The 15,370-nt window shown below is 37.0% G+C and overlaps 2 protein-coding genes and 1 pseudogene across 5 annotated transcripts in view; all 3 read right to left on the bottom strand.

Moving 5' to 3' along the window:
* otog (otogelin) overlaps positions 1–1,913 on the bottom strand; it is a 44,343-nt gene extending 42,430 nt beyond the window's left edge. The window contains exons 1-3 of one of the 3 annotated variants that reach the window (XM_056269887.1): positions 1,606–1,913; positions 1,122–1,179; positions 679–739 (exon numbers count right to left, since the gene is read on the bottom strand). In XM_056269887.1, coding sequence (XP_056125862.1) covers positions 679–739; positions 1,122–1,179; positions 1,606–1,678 — 192 coding nt within the window. In that variant the 5' untranslated portion in view covers positions 1,679–1,913. The remainder of the gene's footprint in view (positions 1–678; positions 740–1,121; positions 1,180–1,605) is intronic. The other 2 variants (XM_056269888.1, XM_056269889.1) reach the window with 2 other exon arrangements.
* Positions 1,914–3,485: 1,572 nt separating this feature from the next.
* On the bottom strand, positions 3,486–11,357 carry slc22a18 (solute carrier family 22 member 18). 2 transcript variants are annotated; one of them, XM_056269900.1, is made up of 11 exons: positions 11,271–11,357; positions 10,577–10,809; positions 9,827–9,924; positions 9,485–9,630; positions 9,122–9,254; positions 8,259–8,368; positions 8,036–8,146; positions 6,164–6,264; positions 5,948–6,049; positions 5,674–5,794; positions 3,486–3,967 (listed from the first exon to the last, which is right to left on the bottom strand). In XM_056269900.1, exons 2-11 carry the CDS (start codon positions 10,673–10,675, stop codon positions 3,783–3,785), a joined length of 1,206 nt encoding a protein of 401 aa, XP_056125875.1. In that variant the 5' UTR covers positions 10,676–10,809; positions 11,271–11,357; the 3' UTR covers positions 3,486–3,782. The 2 variants fall into 2 exon arrangements, with proteins under 2 accessions (XP_056125875.1, XP_056125874.1); XM_056269899.1 differs by lacking the exon at positions 11,271–11,357 and adding an exon at positions 10,931–10,995.
* A 1,407-nt stretch (positions 11,358–12,764) lies between these two features.
* On the bottom strand, positions 12,765–12,881 carry LOC130103615 (5S ribosomal RNA; annotated as a pseudogene).
* Positions 12,882–15,370: the final 2,489 nt, after the last annotated feature.

The following is a 15,370-nucleotide window of genomic DNA, read 5'->3' as shown; positions in this document are numbered from 1 at the left end:
AGTTGCAAGGAATTTTTTTTTCGATGCGCAATCTCGTTCATAATGTGAATTTTGTGCGCACCTGACGCAATTGACCAAATGCCAAATAAATAATTATAAAACAAACAAACCAAAAACACAAATTTTATGTTAGCCTACATGTAAATTTATAATAAAAAATATAATGACGCAGTGTTTAGAAAATGTTTTTTAATACTCAAAATGCTCGAACAGCGTTCTGTTTAGTCGAACAAGTTTTCGTTGAAGGAAATATGCACCCAGACATCATTCGTGCATAATTCGCATCCTCTTTTCTTCTTCGGTAACTAAAAAGCCTGGCATTGAATGGAGGCTTATGAAAAACAGTAGGCTATAGCTTATAGCTAATGAAAAATAAAATGAGCCAGGGGATAATTCCTTTTGCTGGAATTGTGTAGAAAACGTTTTAAATTCCTTTATATTTTATCATTTAAACCTCATCGAAGTTTAGACAATTTCACTTTGATTTAGATCCTACTTGAATCAGGTAGGCTAATCTCACCATAGCTTGTTCAACATCCTCGCTTTTATCATAGATCAAGAAAGCACATCTTTTGCAAACACCTTGTTTTCTGTAATGTTATGCATTTAACCTCATGGCACTGCATTTAGCGCAGGTTTCCTGTGCGCTCTCTCAATGCATCGCTTCAGCTCTCCTACCTGCTCCGTTTGGGAAGCGGGATCCCATTTCTCCAGCATTATCCTGCTGCTTTCGCTGCTGCTGGGACACACAGAGAACAAGGAGCGGTTTGTTCCTCACACACAGCTAATCAGCACTTGTGTTCGACAGAAAAGCCAGAGATTCACAGGCGTTTCGACTGAGCTTTGACGGCCTGTTTCACAACTAGAACAGACCTGAAGACCTTTCAATTGATTTCATCAAACATGCGTAAAATTAGGGCGAGTTAAGTCAACGAGTCGAGATGTAAAAAAAATCAAGTTGCTCAAAATGTAAATAGATGTAGGTTGTAATAGAAAAGTTTTTACCCGTTACAATAAATAAATAATAGGCCTAAATAATTAAATAAATGAAAATAAAAAATACAGCACGCATATGTCTTTCGGATCGGCACATAAATTTAAATCGTAAGAGGCCTACTTACTTTTCAAAATCATGCTGTTGTGTTAAATTCAGACTTTCAGTGCCCCACGTGAGATTTGCTAAAAAGAAACAAATGATCACATTAGTGCAGCACTTTTCAAAGTTTATGGTTAAATTTTTTTTTCACAGTCAGTGTAACACTTGTCTGTATCAAACAATTTAATCAAACGTTTGGAAACTATGCATCATACTAAAATATGAATTGTATATATTTTTATATAAAAATTATTAAGATTGTTACTCATGGTTACTTTGATACATTAAGATAAGGAATTTAGGCATATAGGCTTTTGACCATTCAATTATAGTTCTCCCTTCACTGCCAGAGGAAGTGTTTTCCTCAAAGTCAAAAGCTGGTTCCTTTGACAATAATAATAGGCTACATTTTTTTTGTAAAATCTAAATTAAAATTTTCTTTAAAATAATAGGCTAATCAATATATCAGAGCATAAGTGACCACACCAGTCCATCGTCATGCTACTTACCTTGATATATTAAGATAAAGAATAATAAATAGAGTAAAAAAAGTTTCTTTCCGGGAGTTAAAATAGGATCCATTCGTGACTCATGCGAATCACTTGAAATGGAATGAGATTCTCCCCTCACAGTCTTACACCGATGGGCACTATCGACGCATATTCCCGTCTGACTGCAGCAGCTGCTCGCTCTCTCTCTCTCTCTCTCTCCTGTGTGCCCGCGCTCATCTCAGGTGCTGAAGATAACACCCGTTGCGCGCTCGCCCTCATTAGCATAATATATGCTAATGAAACCCACTAATGCATAACCACAACTTCCGAGAGAGAACGGGATGCCCGTTGTACTGTTGCTGCAAGAAAACGCCAGAAAAAAAAGTTTAGGCTTAAATGTTGATATATATATATATATATTTTTTATACATTGACAATGAAAACCAATTGATACAACAACTGACAGGTGTTAAAAGTATAGTTCACCTTAACAATAAAAAAGACAATTCTGTCATCATTTACTCATCCTCGTGTTTCACATCTGCATAACTTACTTTCTTGTCAAAAGGAGATAGGCAGAATGAGAGGTCACCATTTACTTTAATATGGAAAATAAAAAGATGCAATGAAAGTGAAAAGTATCAGGCTGTCGGTGCATTCTGCTTAAAGAGTTAATTTACCCAAAGACTTTCTTTGGAACACAAATGAATATACTTTCCGAGAGATTTCTGTCCATTCCATTGACCATCTACGCAATTACCATTTTGACGCTTCAAAAGTCCATAAAGAGATTGTAAATCCATATGAATTGAGCAGTTTAGTCCAAATTACCGTAAGAGACACGATAGCTTTATATGATGAATTTAGTAACTTGAAATTAATGTATAAATGTTTGCACAATCAAGCCCCTGATGTTCTTAGACGTCACATAGTCCCACTTAGATCAGTGGGCTCCATCACACGAGGAGCTGCTAATGGAAATGTGAAAGTGCCCGTTAGAAAAAAGACCTTTGGACAATCGGCTTTTACTGTCCAGGGTGCTAAGCTCTGGAACTCCTTGCCGATCGAGTTGAAACAGGACTTAGATCTGGGAGCTTTTAAAAATGAATTAAAGCGTATTTTAAAAAGAGATCAAGTATGTAATCATTGATAGTTTGCGCTCAAATGCACATTTCTTTATGTAATGTCAGAATTAAGTAGTGTCCTGTATATGTAAATGTATTTTTTTGTACTTTTTGTATGTACTTGTGTGAAAAGCTCATCTAGGGACGGACATCGCAAATTAGCCTTGGCTATAAATGTTGTAGTGCGGTGCATGTTGATTGTTCCCACTTGTCCCTATCAAATAAATAAATAAATAAAATAATTGAACAGATTAAATTGAGGCTTTTATTCACATTTAAACATTGATCAGCAAACATAAACAGAAGCTCAACCGAACCTGCGTGACATGCGAGAACAAACCTCATTGGTTCAAGCTCAAACGTGCTGTGTAACACAAAAGAATGAGCCTCATTGGTTCTCGTCAGTGTTGCCAGACGTACGATAATTATCGTATTTGTACGGTAATTTTGACCTCTGTACGATGTACGATCAATAATGAAAAAAATCCCACAATGTACGATAATTTCAGAATTTTGTGACACTTCAGTCATAATCATAGTGGTTCTATACTCATTGATCTACCTAGCTGTGGATCTACGTCATGATTGTGAGGAGAAAGTGAAGGTGAGAGAGCACGGCAGAGAGTGAGAGACCTTGCGCGTGTGTGCCTCATGAAAGCTACACCCCCGTCATTAACAATCCCGTCAACAGTCCAGTCCAGTCATCCCCCCCCCCCTCCCCCTCCCCCTCCCCTCTCCTCCCCTCCCCTCTCCCTTCATTTGTGTTCATTCTGCATCGCTTTGTACTGGCCTACAGTAAACATTTACATGCCAGCTTCTTTTCAACATATGAAACTTTCATAAAAGACAATCCTGATTTAACGTGTGATATAAAGAGGAGTAATTTGACCGTAACAAGATATTTTGATGTCTGTGGCATTTACAAAACTTAAAATCAGCTGGGTTATTTATTAGGACTAAATTCTTCCCCATTGTATGAGGAGGTAAGTTAAATGCCCATGGTGTTTTGTAAACAGCCCTCTCTCACACAATGTGGCCACAAACAGATACTCATAAACTTTTTTACAATTGTTATGGTCTATGTGGCTGTGAGCGCCCTCCAGTGGCTAGCAGAAGGCTAAAGACAGCAGCATTGATGACACACTGGATGAATCCGAAGGATGGCACACCGTATGTCTCATAGAGGAATCCTCCAATAGTTGGCCCCACAGTTCGCAAAAGAGACTGCACCGAAGCACACAGACCCAGCATGGTTCCTGAATACACACAAACACCACACAAAGTGCTTGACATTTTTTTTAAGAATGTTTAACTAGTTGATGATTAAAGGTGCTCTAAGTGATGTCACGCGTTTTTTAGGCCAAATCATTTTTTGTCACATACAGCAAACATCTCCTCACTATCCGCTAGCTGCCTTTCCCCTGAACACACTGTAAAAAAAACGCGGTCTCTGTAGACAGCCCAGGCTCCACAAACAACACTGGGGCAACCCGCTCCACGAAACAAAACAAACAGTGTTCCAGCCAATAACCAACAAGAATGATTTGGGGGTGGGGTCAGTGCACGTACACATGAAGGGGGGTGTGGAGGAGGGAGGGTCTAGCTAGCCTCTGTTTTGTTTGACAATACTTCGAACGTCAACAAGAAGTGACATCACCCAACATCGCTTGGAGCACCTTTAATTATAACTGTTAGAGCCTGCTTTTTTTATTAAATATGTTGTTAATATAAACATGTAAAGGCTGAATTCAAGGTCCAGTAATGGATTTCTGAGAAAAGGCAGTAAAAAGTGGATCGCACCAAGCACCACAACCAAATTAGCTTGAACTTAAATTTAAATAACATGTCTTAAATCAGCAACAAAGTCTAACATGATCTGTCATAAAAATGGTGTTTCTTATGCTCAAATAGCGTTAAAAAAAGCTTTTTTTCAGGCTAGACCAGCCAATGTGCATGTGCAGTCCTAAGTGCACGTCTCAGAACACTGACTCTCTCTAAAGCAACCAGAGCTTCTAAAAGCAGCTGCACTGATGCGATGACTTTAACAATCAGCGAATGGCTATTTTATTCAGAATGCGGGACTTATTCCACCATATTGCGCGTTGCACTTTTTCCCATTCATGAGTAACATGAGTGTATATCTAAAGTCTTTGACCACAACACACTCTTGTAGCCAATTAGCAGTAAGGGGCTTATACACTCATGGTGGGGGAGGAGAGAGAGTGAGCTAGAGGGAGATTTGAAGAAAGAGAGATGGCTGAGAGACATTACAAAAGAAAAAAAGGTCAGAGGAATATCACTGGAAAAAGAAAGGTTATGATCAGGCAAGAGTTTTAGGACCCGCGTTAATATTTGAAAAGCTTTCCAGAACTGAAGAGACCCAAGCGGGAAGGCCTGAAAATGCAGGCTGAGGTTGTGTTGTTTCTGCTCCATACGCGAGTAACATTGGTTTAGCTATGTTTCGAAGAACCAAGATATGCTGTTGTTGTAATGTTAGCTTACAGGACAGTTTTGAGTGCCATTGTTCTTCTGGAGCTGGTGTGCTGCTGGCAACTAACACATGACTCTTGCTTGTATATACTCTTGTGTACTGTATGTTATTTTTTTGTTCTTTCTTGTCGTTTGTACGTCATGTTTACTTTATTTTTCACAAAGTTTTTTTTTTTTTTGCTTTGCTTCAGGTATGATAAAGAGACATCCCCTCTTGCAATGCGTGTTTGTGCATTTTGGGGGCAGAGCAACGAAGGGAGGGGTGTTTTTTTCTCAGAAATCACTTACTGCACTTTTCCTAAAAACATTATTATTATTATTATTATTATAAAAAACAATTGTAATTTTCAAATTTATTGCCATTATAAAAACCTTAAGGAAGGAAAATGTTTCCTCGGCATTGAGTACATTTATATGTACTTATAAGTACTATTTATATGCACAAGGGCATCCAGTTGAGTGCGTAGATTACCTGTGTCAGAGGGAGACACACTCTTGGTCAACATGCTATCTGTGATGACATTGAAGACACTTAGAGAAAACATCATCGGTATCACGATTAAACAAAATTGAAACACATTGGTCATCATAGCCTGAAAAACACACAAAGCACATATATTAAACATACGCACTTAAAGGAGATACACACATCACTAATTATTCCATAGTTAACTGACACCACTGTTACGCAACTAATTAAAAATAAAAAAGGGAACTGGAAGGATGATTTTGCAATATCAGTTTACCTGTGCAAGGCCCACTACACTGCTTATCCCAACAGACAGCAGCAGTAAGGTATATTCTGAAAGTCTAGATGTAAGACGCCCAATTACAGCACCTTGGATCACCTTTAACAATAAGAGTCACTTATTACCAAAGCAAACCACCCCAGCACAGCAGAGCTTTAATTCAAAACTATTTATATGGCATATGATTGAGTAGAAGTGCGCATGTGATTATACCATTTGAACAATGCCAAAGTAAGCCATCAGATAGCCATTCTGCTCAGCCTTCAGTTGGAAGAAGTTTATGGCAATGATGGAGAACATAACTTGAAATATACCTGAAGCACAAAGGAAACAGACATAAATGTATAAAACAAAACACAAGAAAAATTATGGAATGGAAGTAGTGACAGATCTTAACCTCCATATTGTGACATACATAGAGCGAAAGAGAAAGAGATATTGTCAAAAGAGAAAAAAACTATAGACCAGGGACTTATTTCTATCCATCGGTCGTTGATTGGATGGACGCAAATCTGAATGCAAGCGTGCAGTAGGTTGCAAGAACCCTTTCTTGCAATCTTCTGCAAGCTTGCATTCAGATCTTGCATAAATTCTTAAAGGGATAGTTCACCCAAAAATGAAAATTAGACCATGATTTACTCACCTAGGTGTATATGACATTCTTCTTTCAGACGAATACAATCGGAGGTATATAAAAAAATGTCCTGGGTCTTCCTAGCTTTAAAATGGCAGTGAATGGCAAGTCCATAAAAGTGCATTCATCCATGATAAAAGAACTCCACACGGCTCCGGGGGGTTAATAAAGGCCTTCTGAAGTGAAGCCATGCGTTTGTGTAAGGAAAATACCCATATTTGAAACTTTATCGACTAAAATAACTAGCTTCTGGCAGACGGCCGTACGCATCGATTTATGGCAAAAGAGTAACACTTGATCTTGACGCACAACGTAATGACGAAAGCGGAAGCGCAGAGGATAGAGCAAAACAAAACACTAGTCACGAATTAGAAGTCTAAAACGACAATTTTTAAAGAGAAATGTCGGAGGAGCTTGAGTTTGTTGCTCAGCCCTGTTTGTTTGAACCGCGAGAGGCGTCAAAGCGTACGCTACTCCTACATGCTATGTCATACATCGTCAAGTGTTACTCTTTTGGAGCAAGTCTACTTGCGTAGGCCGTCTACCGGAAGCTAGTTATTTTAGTCGATACAATTTTAAATATGGATATTTTTCTTACACGAACACATGGCTTCACTTCAGAAGGCCTTTATTAACCCCCCAGAGCCGTGTAGAGTACTTTTATCATGGATGGATGCGCTTTGATGGACTTCAAAACAGAAATGGCCATTCACTGTCATTATAAAGCTTGGAAGAGTCAGGACATTTTTTAATATAACTCCGATTGTACTCGTCTGAAAGAAGAATGTCATATACATCTAGGATGGCTTAATTTTTGTGTGAACTATCCCTTTAAAGGTGGGGTATGTGATTTTCTTTTTTGACCATTTTTTCAAAATCACTTGAAATCCTATTCCTAACCCACTTACAGCCACTGAGTTAGAAGCACTGAAATGAAAATTAAGCAATTTAATCATCTGTGGAACGGGCAGGAATCGAAAAACTCCAGCCAATCATTTCCAAGACCACCTAGAATCATTGGACAGTAAGTGCGTCAATCAAACGGTCGTATCATACCCCCCTCCCCCTCGCACGCGTGTCCCCTTCGTGCGCATACTCAAAGCTCGTGACCCAGTCACAGTAAGTGCAAGTCGCCCCGGTACAGAGAGAGAGAGAGAGAGAGAGTAAGTGCAATCTTGCGCATCTGAGTTTTGCAGATGCATGATTGCGCGTCCATGTTCTTCGAATGGGTGGAGTCAGGGCCAGCGTTGGAGGAAAGAAGGTAGGACCTTTTGAGTTGTGTATTTTCAAAATCTGCCGGCCGTTTTGCAAATCCCATACCCTACCTTTAAGTGGGCTAAATGATTGGAGAAGATGGTGAATGAGGGTGAATTTTCATTTCATTTAAGTATGTTTCCACTGTGTTTCAATAAGTCACAAACCGGAATAGTTGATATACTGTATATGTTCACCTGATGGCAATCCAGAGATAATCTTCACAATAAACGTCTTTGCAACACCTGGAAACTTCATCAGTCTAGTGATCTCCCCCAGATTAAACACTGACTTTGATGATCCCTTCTCTAAACACAGACAAAAGTATTAATATGCAATATTTTTATAAAATAAAGTTACAAAAAGCTACAGCAAGAGTATTTCTTCTGTGTCTAGGTGAGTCTTGTGTGTTTGTCATACTGTCACTCTCTGGCACGGTGTGTATTTTGGTCTGTTTAGGGATGAAGTTCAACACCAAAAGCAAGGAAACAAAACTCCCGATAGCCGCAAAAGATGCTGCAAACTTTTCCCTGCAACACACACACACAAAACATAATCATTGGTACTTAAATTGTGTTGTACTGGATCAGTGCTGCCTTCATCTAATTTTTATGTGATAAACAACATTATTAGTTTTCTTAGAATGCAGTTTTTCCAAAGTACAAATGGTAACGTTTTGTAATAGTGAACAAAAAGCAGTATCAGGGAGAGCTTACATATTAACAAAAAAACTATTTTGAGAAGATGTGCTGAATTTTAAGAGATGTTGGCTGGCATATATATACTTGATATAAAAAGAATAAAAAAAGAAGAATATGTTTATTCAGCAAGGATGCATTACATTGATCAAAAATGACAGCAAAGATTTAAATTTCAAATAAATGCTGTTCTTTTGAACTTTCTATTAATCAAAGAACCTAAAAAACAAAAGTATCACAGTTTCCACAAAAATATTAAGCACAACTGTTTCCAACATTGATAATAATTATAAATGTTTATTGAGATTATTGACCAAATTAGCATATGAGAATGATTTCTGAAAGATCATGTGACACTGAAGACAGGTGTAATGGCTGCTGAAAATCAGCTTTGCCATCACAGGAATAAATTACATTTTTTAAATATTTTAAAGTACAAAACTGTTATTTAACATTCCTATTGTATTTTTTTTATCAAATAAATGCAGCAATGGTGAACAAAGGAGACTTCTTTTAAAAACTGTTACAAAATTTGACTACCCTTAAACTTTATAATGGTAGTGTAGGTGGTGTAGTGTGTTTTACCCAAAGCGTGTGCTGAGGGTCCCACCAAGTGTGGATCCTGCAATCATGCCAATGCCAAAACAGAGGCCAAGTTTCCCAAGAGCTTCTGCTCGCTTCTCATTCTCTGACAAATCTGCTACCACCATTTGAGCTCCTACACACACAGATACAAATGTACTCATGTACCTGTGTAGTGTGTACAGAGTGTGTCTGAGTTAGCAGTGTGTGTGTGTGTGTGTGTGTGTGTGTGTGTGTGTGTGTGTGTGTGTGTGTGTGTGTGTGTGTGTGTGTGTGTGTGTGTGTGTGTGTGTGTGTGTGTGTGTGTGTGTGTGTGCGTGTGTGTGTGTGTGTGTGTGTGTGTGTGTGTGTAAGAGTATGTTTTACCTGGCAGTCCATGCATGAAAACAGCAGGTAGTTTGTGCACAAAAAGCATAAAAGTGCTGTCTGCCACGGTCAACAGTAGGAAATAAACCACTGATGCCAAGCAAGACACAGTGAGAGCTGCACGTGCTCCAAACACATCTGCAAACCTGAGAACAGACAGAAGGACATGATGACACACATCCAAGTATGTGAATAAAAGAAATCACTTCTGTACATACGATAAAGTAACTGTATTCTTATAACTTAAATAAATAAGCACACATACTTACATACATATCAACACTATACCATATATACATCATATACTACCATATACACAACACAGATCTGATATCTTCTTACCTTCCATAAATAGGGCCTCCAAGCAGCTGAATCACTCCAACTGTGGTCTGCAGATATCCGAACCAAATAGTGTCGAACCCGAGCCTCTTCGCCAAATACTGTTCCACAGAAGACAAAACTGAACATGCAATGCAACCCATCTGCTATAACTCCCGAATAGCTGAATAAATCGAAATAGCTGAAAGAGCCTGGATTAGACTAGAATAGGGCAAACATCATGACCAGCTTTCATCCACTTGACTATACAGCCTTTATGTTGCATTTACATTTAGTAGCAGCTTTTATCCTAAGTGACTTTTAATTAATTAAGAAAAACCCAAGGGTGTGATGCAGATGAATAAATAATTGCATATTGAAAATATATAATGTTATAAAAAAAATTAATAATAGGCTATATATTATAAAGTACATAGCCTACATAAATATTGAATTTAATATTGTTGTTGTGCTTCAAAAAATAAAGTGTATTAAATTAAAAAAGGTATCAAAACAACTAAATTTTAATAAATTATGTTATATAAAAATAAAATAAAAATATAAAATTATATGTAAGTGTAAAATCAATTAGTTCACATGAATTAACACAAGACTTACATTAATAGTTTGCTGGAATGTCATGTGAAAATATCACTAAATGAACACTCCAAAAAAGCCTGCAGATATTACAGAGTACAGCTAAAGATTGACTCAAATGTGGTTTCATTTAACACGTGACTCTGAATGATGTCGAAAAAGCAAGACCCGACGTACCGGTGTTATGGAGAACTGGAGAAAGAGCCAGGTGACGTCAAGAGCTGCGATGAGGTAGGTGATGTAAATCACTTTCTGCTTCGCTGCAGGTTCCATCATCCAAATTATTTAAATATCAGCTCTAGGTTTGTATTCCCCGACACGACAGTTCTCCTTCCTCCACTCGATCTCCACCTCAAACTGGTAAAATAAGAGCATCTGCCCCAGCGTATGCGTCCCTCCTGACGATTTAACTGGTAAAGTTACGAAAAATAGAAACGCTTAACGCTTCATCCAGCAGTAACGTTAGAACAAGTGACAAAGCATAATTTCATGTGAGGGAAAGGTTAACGTTAAACCCATGAGCGCGACGACCTGAACTTCGACCAGTCTTCAGACTCTCAACAGGTTAAAGTCTATTTCAGTTTCGCTGAAGTTCTGCTCACTCCGGTGGGGAAAGGGGGGTTCATAAGGGTTAAAAAATATAATATAATATACAATATTATAATTATTATTTATATAAACATAATAATATATACAAAGACTTACAATACTTTATACAAATCTGCAGGCTTTCCATCTCCGCACAATAGGCTAGCTGCTACCATATATTTAGGACTCGGTTTAAACTGACCGACTACAAATGTTGTGACAAACACAAGTAACCGGATTTAATAAGAAAAATAAAAGTGTAAAACGTATATAGGTGTATTACCGGTAAGTGCTAAAATAAAATTATCGCCATTTTGTTGTGGATAACGTCGAGGAAATTCCTCTTCCTCTCTGTGTCGTGAACACTGGAGGCGTGACTGACTAGCCGTCAACAAACCTTCTACAGTAAACGGAAAACGAATTCCAAATAAACGGACACCAGAGAGTCTACCCACACAGTATGTCGATGTCAAGAGTTCATGGTTGAAAATGCTGTTCGTTAGTAAAGGTCGGAGAGCATTTTACGGAGGCTATTAAAGGCAATTTAATAGGGAGATTAAATAGCCTATTGCTCTTCTACCTCGATTTTAAAAATAAAAAAAATTGACATTTTGGTCACATATTTTATGTCCTACAACAAAAAACAATCGAATTTGTTGAACAAAATGTAACCTTTGTACACCTGTTGTCACAGAAAAGTAAACTCTTGCAAGTAAAGAAATATGTTTTCTTATTTACATTGCAGTTCAGTAGTAGGCCTAATATATTTCTGTCTTAGATATTATCAATGATTATTATTATTATCATTATTACTACTACTACTAATATTATTATATTAAAATGGCTTGGTTTCCTAAAAACATTATTGTGAATGGAATGTGGACTGAGACACTTTTACGACTATAAACAGTTCAGAGTAAAGAACTTTTTCCTCGTACCAGATTGATGCATTTAACTTTAAAAAGTGCCATTTTTTTTTCTTCCGGGGGGATCATGTTCCCATTCCCAGACCCCAATAGGGTCTAAGGTCCACCCACTTTACAAAACCCTTTAGAAACACTGATTCTTCAACAGCAAAATAAAATTTGGGTTATTTTAACGTCATATCATAAACCCGAATTAATGTCACCAGGACATTTTTAGATCCCTGTAACCATTTGATAGAGAAAATTGAGATTCATTAGAAATTCTACCAAATGCAAATGTAAATGATGCCGTCCATCGAACAGTTGAAACCTGTTTCTGTTTGAGCCTCTTTTTACTAAATGCATTACTTTAAATAAATATAACTGCGTAACATCAGTTAGAGGATATTTGACATCTCTTTATGTTATTCATACTCTCATAGTCTTTCTGTTTTTCCATTGAACAATAGTGATTAGTCTAATATAGAACTTGTCCTTTGTTTTTTGATGGACTTCAGACTCAGAGCACATGTTTTGTTAGCCATGATTCGTTATACTGTATGAAAACGTATCACTCTTTATAATAATAACTATTGTATGGGGTGTATGCCAATCAGTGTATGGGGATGATTAGGAGGCCATGATGGACAGAGGCCAAGGGGCAAATTTGGCCAGGATGACGGGATTACACCCCTACTCTTTTTCGAAGGGCATATGGGATTTAATGACCACAGAGAGTCAGGACCTCGGTTTAACGTCTCATCCGAAGGACGGTGCTCTTTGACAGTATAGTGTCCCCGTCACTACACTGGGGCGTTAGGACCCACACAGACCACAGGGTGAGCGCCCCCTGCTGGCCTCACTAACACCTCTTCCAGCAGCAACCTGGTTTTCTCAGGAGGTCTCCCATCCAGGTACTAACCAGGCTCAGCCCTGCTTAGCTTCAGTGGGCAACCAGTCTTGGGCTACAGGGTGATATGGCTGCTGGTATATGACTGCTTTATTCAGCCTGACTGCTGTGCGAGTTCTAAATAATCATGTGAGTCAGGTAATGATTAAAATGATAGTTTAGAAAATTCTCTCCTTTGGGATTGTGACATAAATACAGAAAGTTTAGCAAAGTCAAAATCGGTATGAAATGAATGACAAATGTGAGCAACAGTTTGATAATGCTATATATGCTGATGACAGAAGCTGGTCTCCTGCAGGTTCTCGTCTGGCTGCAGCAGGTCCAGGTGTTTGGGCTCTCGCTGTCTTTCTCCTCATAAGCCTGATCTCTGCTGCAGCATTCATACTCTTCAAGTTTAAAAGGTTTGTCAGTTACTTCAGTTTTTTCTCTACACTAAAAAGTGTTATGTCAACCTTGTTATCTGACAAAATGTCTGTTGAAACTAGTTTTGTTTAATTAAAAAATAGTCTACATATATTTATTAACTGTAAACCATATGCATCACTTTATAATAACTTTTTTAATATTCAACATATTACATTTATAGCATCACACATAAAAGTTAATTATAAAAATAATAACTGTTAGCAGCTCCCTCTAGTGTCAAATGATAATGCTCTTCACTTCATACATAATAAATGTCATATCTGAAATCAAATCTAAAATTGGTATTGAAATGTGTTTTTAAACTATATGTTTTTCTTGCAGCAAAACTGAATGCTCTACACATTGCTGTATTGTGTGGACTGTATAGGCCCTATGAAATCCGTTATATATTTTCCCAAATTCAGTTCCATTTTTTTCAAAAAAAATTTTTTTTCCAATTTAGTTTTTCTGGATTCCATTTTTTTCCATTTAATTTTTTTTGGTCAATTTTAATGGTTAAATTAAATGTTAGTAATCAAAAAGCATGTCTAATTAATTTAAATCAAAACTTTTTAGCAATACAATTTAGCAACAATTTACTAAAAGTTCGTTTTATCTTATTTTATCAAATTCCGTTTTATATTTTACCAAATTCTGTGTTTCTGTTTTAATTTTTCTGGATTCCATTTTAATTGTTTAGTTAAATTTTTATAATTGATTGAATTAATGAATTTATTGAATTCATCAAAACAAGAACATTTATAAATAAATAAAATAATGTTATGAAATGGTTTGATTTTTTTTTTTGTCAGAAATTCTGTTTTGTGTATTTTATTTTTTTACCAATCAAATGAAGGCATAAAACATGAATTTACATTTGAATCATGTGAAATTAGTTTTTTACACTTTGTTTGATAAAAAAAGTCTAAAGGCTATCGTTTTCTGTCACTCTAACCTCTCTCTCTAAAATCTCTCCCTCTGTATTTTGATGGGAAACCGAGCCTTTCTGAAACATTTGAGGCTTTCATCAAATTGTGAGGCAGTCAGAACAGCTCTTTGTCGCATCAAGGGGTTACCGATCACGAAGCAGAGACTGTCCAGATGGATAGTGTGACAGTGGTGTACTTGGATGTGAATTGAACACAAACTCGCTACCTGCCGCTTTCTTCGCACGAGAAACTCACTGACCCATGATCACAAAAGTACAAAGCTCGCTAATTCTCTCCAAACTACCTACAAAACTCATATGGGAATTTTCACACCTTTACATGCAAAACTGTCTAAGAATTATCTCTGATGTCAAGGGCTTGTGTAGCGCAAGCACTGAATCTAATGTCTAATGTTATTATTTGAACTTATCATTCATATCTAATGATACAAGTAAATTACACAAATTACTTAAGAAATGTATGTTTAAATAAATACATACTAAATAATATTATGAATGTACTCGTTTTGATTGTTAAATATAATAATCTTTTTCTTTTAATAAAACACCATATCTGTACAAAATCTATAATACCAAGACTGAATTATTTGACGAGAGAAATCCTGACCCAGCCACACACACACACAAATCACCACAGAAGTGTGAAATAAAGTGCAGCTTTTTTTAATCCTAATATAATACAGAGTTGTCTGTATGGTTCTTTACCGTGACCAGCAGAGTATCAAAAAACAATCATTAAAAAAAAATTGTGCTGAAAATTGCAGAATATTAAAACCACACAAGCAAAATGTCCCTGAACAACACTGAATAGTTTGAAAATTCAGTTTGAACAAAATATATTATGTACAAATATAACAATAAGTGCATAAACATGTTACAGAGTCACACTCTGTTAAAACCGCAATAAGTTGTCAGTAGGAATATTCTAAACTGACCTGATTCTAAAAGGAAAACAAAAACATTTACAATCCAGGAACAGACAGGTCAGCATGTATCTTTACTGAGAATAAGCAATTCCAGAAACAAACCAAAGAGATTGCTACTGTTCATTGCTAACGTATTGTCCTTATGGTCCAATAAGGTCGACTTTGGTCTGTGGCTTCAATATATCTATGATTTCTGGATTTCACAGGCCAAAAGAACAGCATACTGGCACAACAGCTCAGATACAACCTCCAGCATACCTCAATGGATGGAGTCACAGCACATTGTCA

Source organism: Rhinichthys klamathensis, unplaced genomic scaffold, assembly GCF_029890125.1.
Source record: "Rhinichthys klamathensis goyatoka isolate OS25496 unplaced genomic scaffold, OSU_Roscu_1.1 h1tg000292l_1, whole genome shotgun sequence".
In the NCBI taxonomy this organism is placed as follows: Eukaryota; Metazoa; Chordata; class Actinopteri; order Cypriniformes; family Leuciscidae; genus Rhinichthys; species Rhinichthys klamathensis.
Note: the sequence above shows the minus strand (reverse complement) of the source record. Positions and strands in the feature narration are given on the sequence as shown.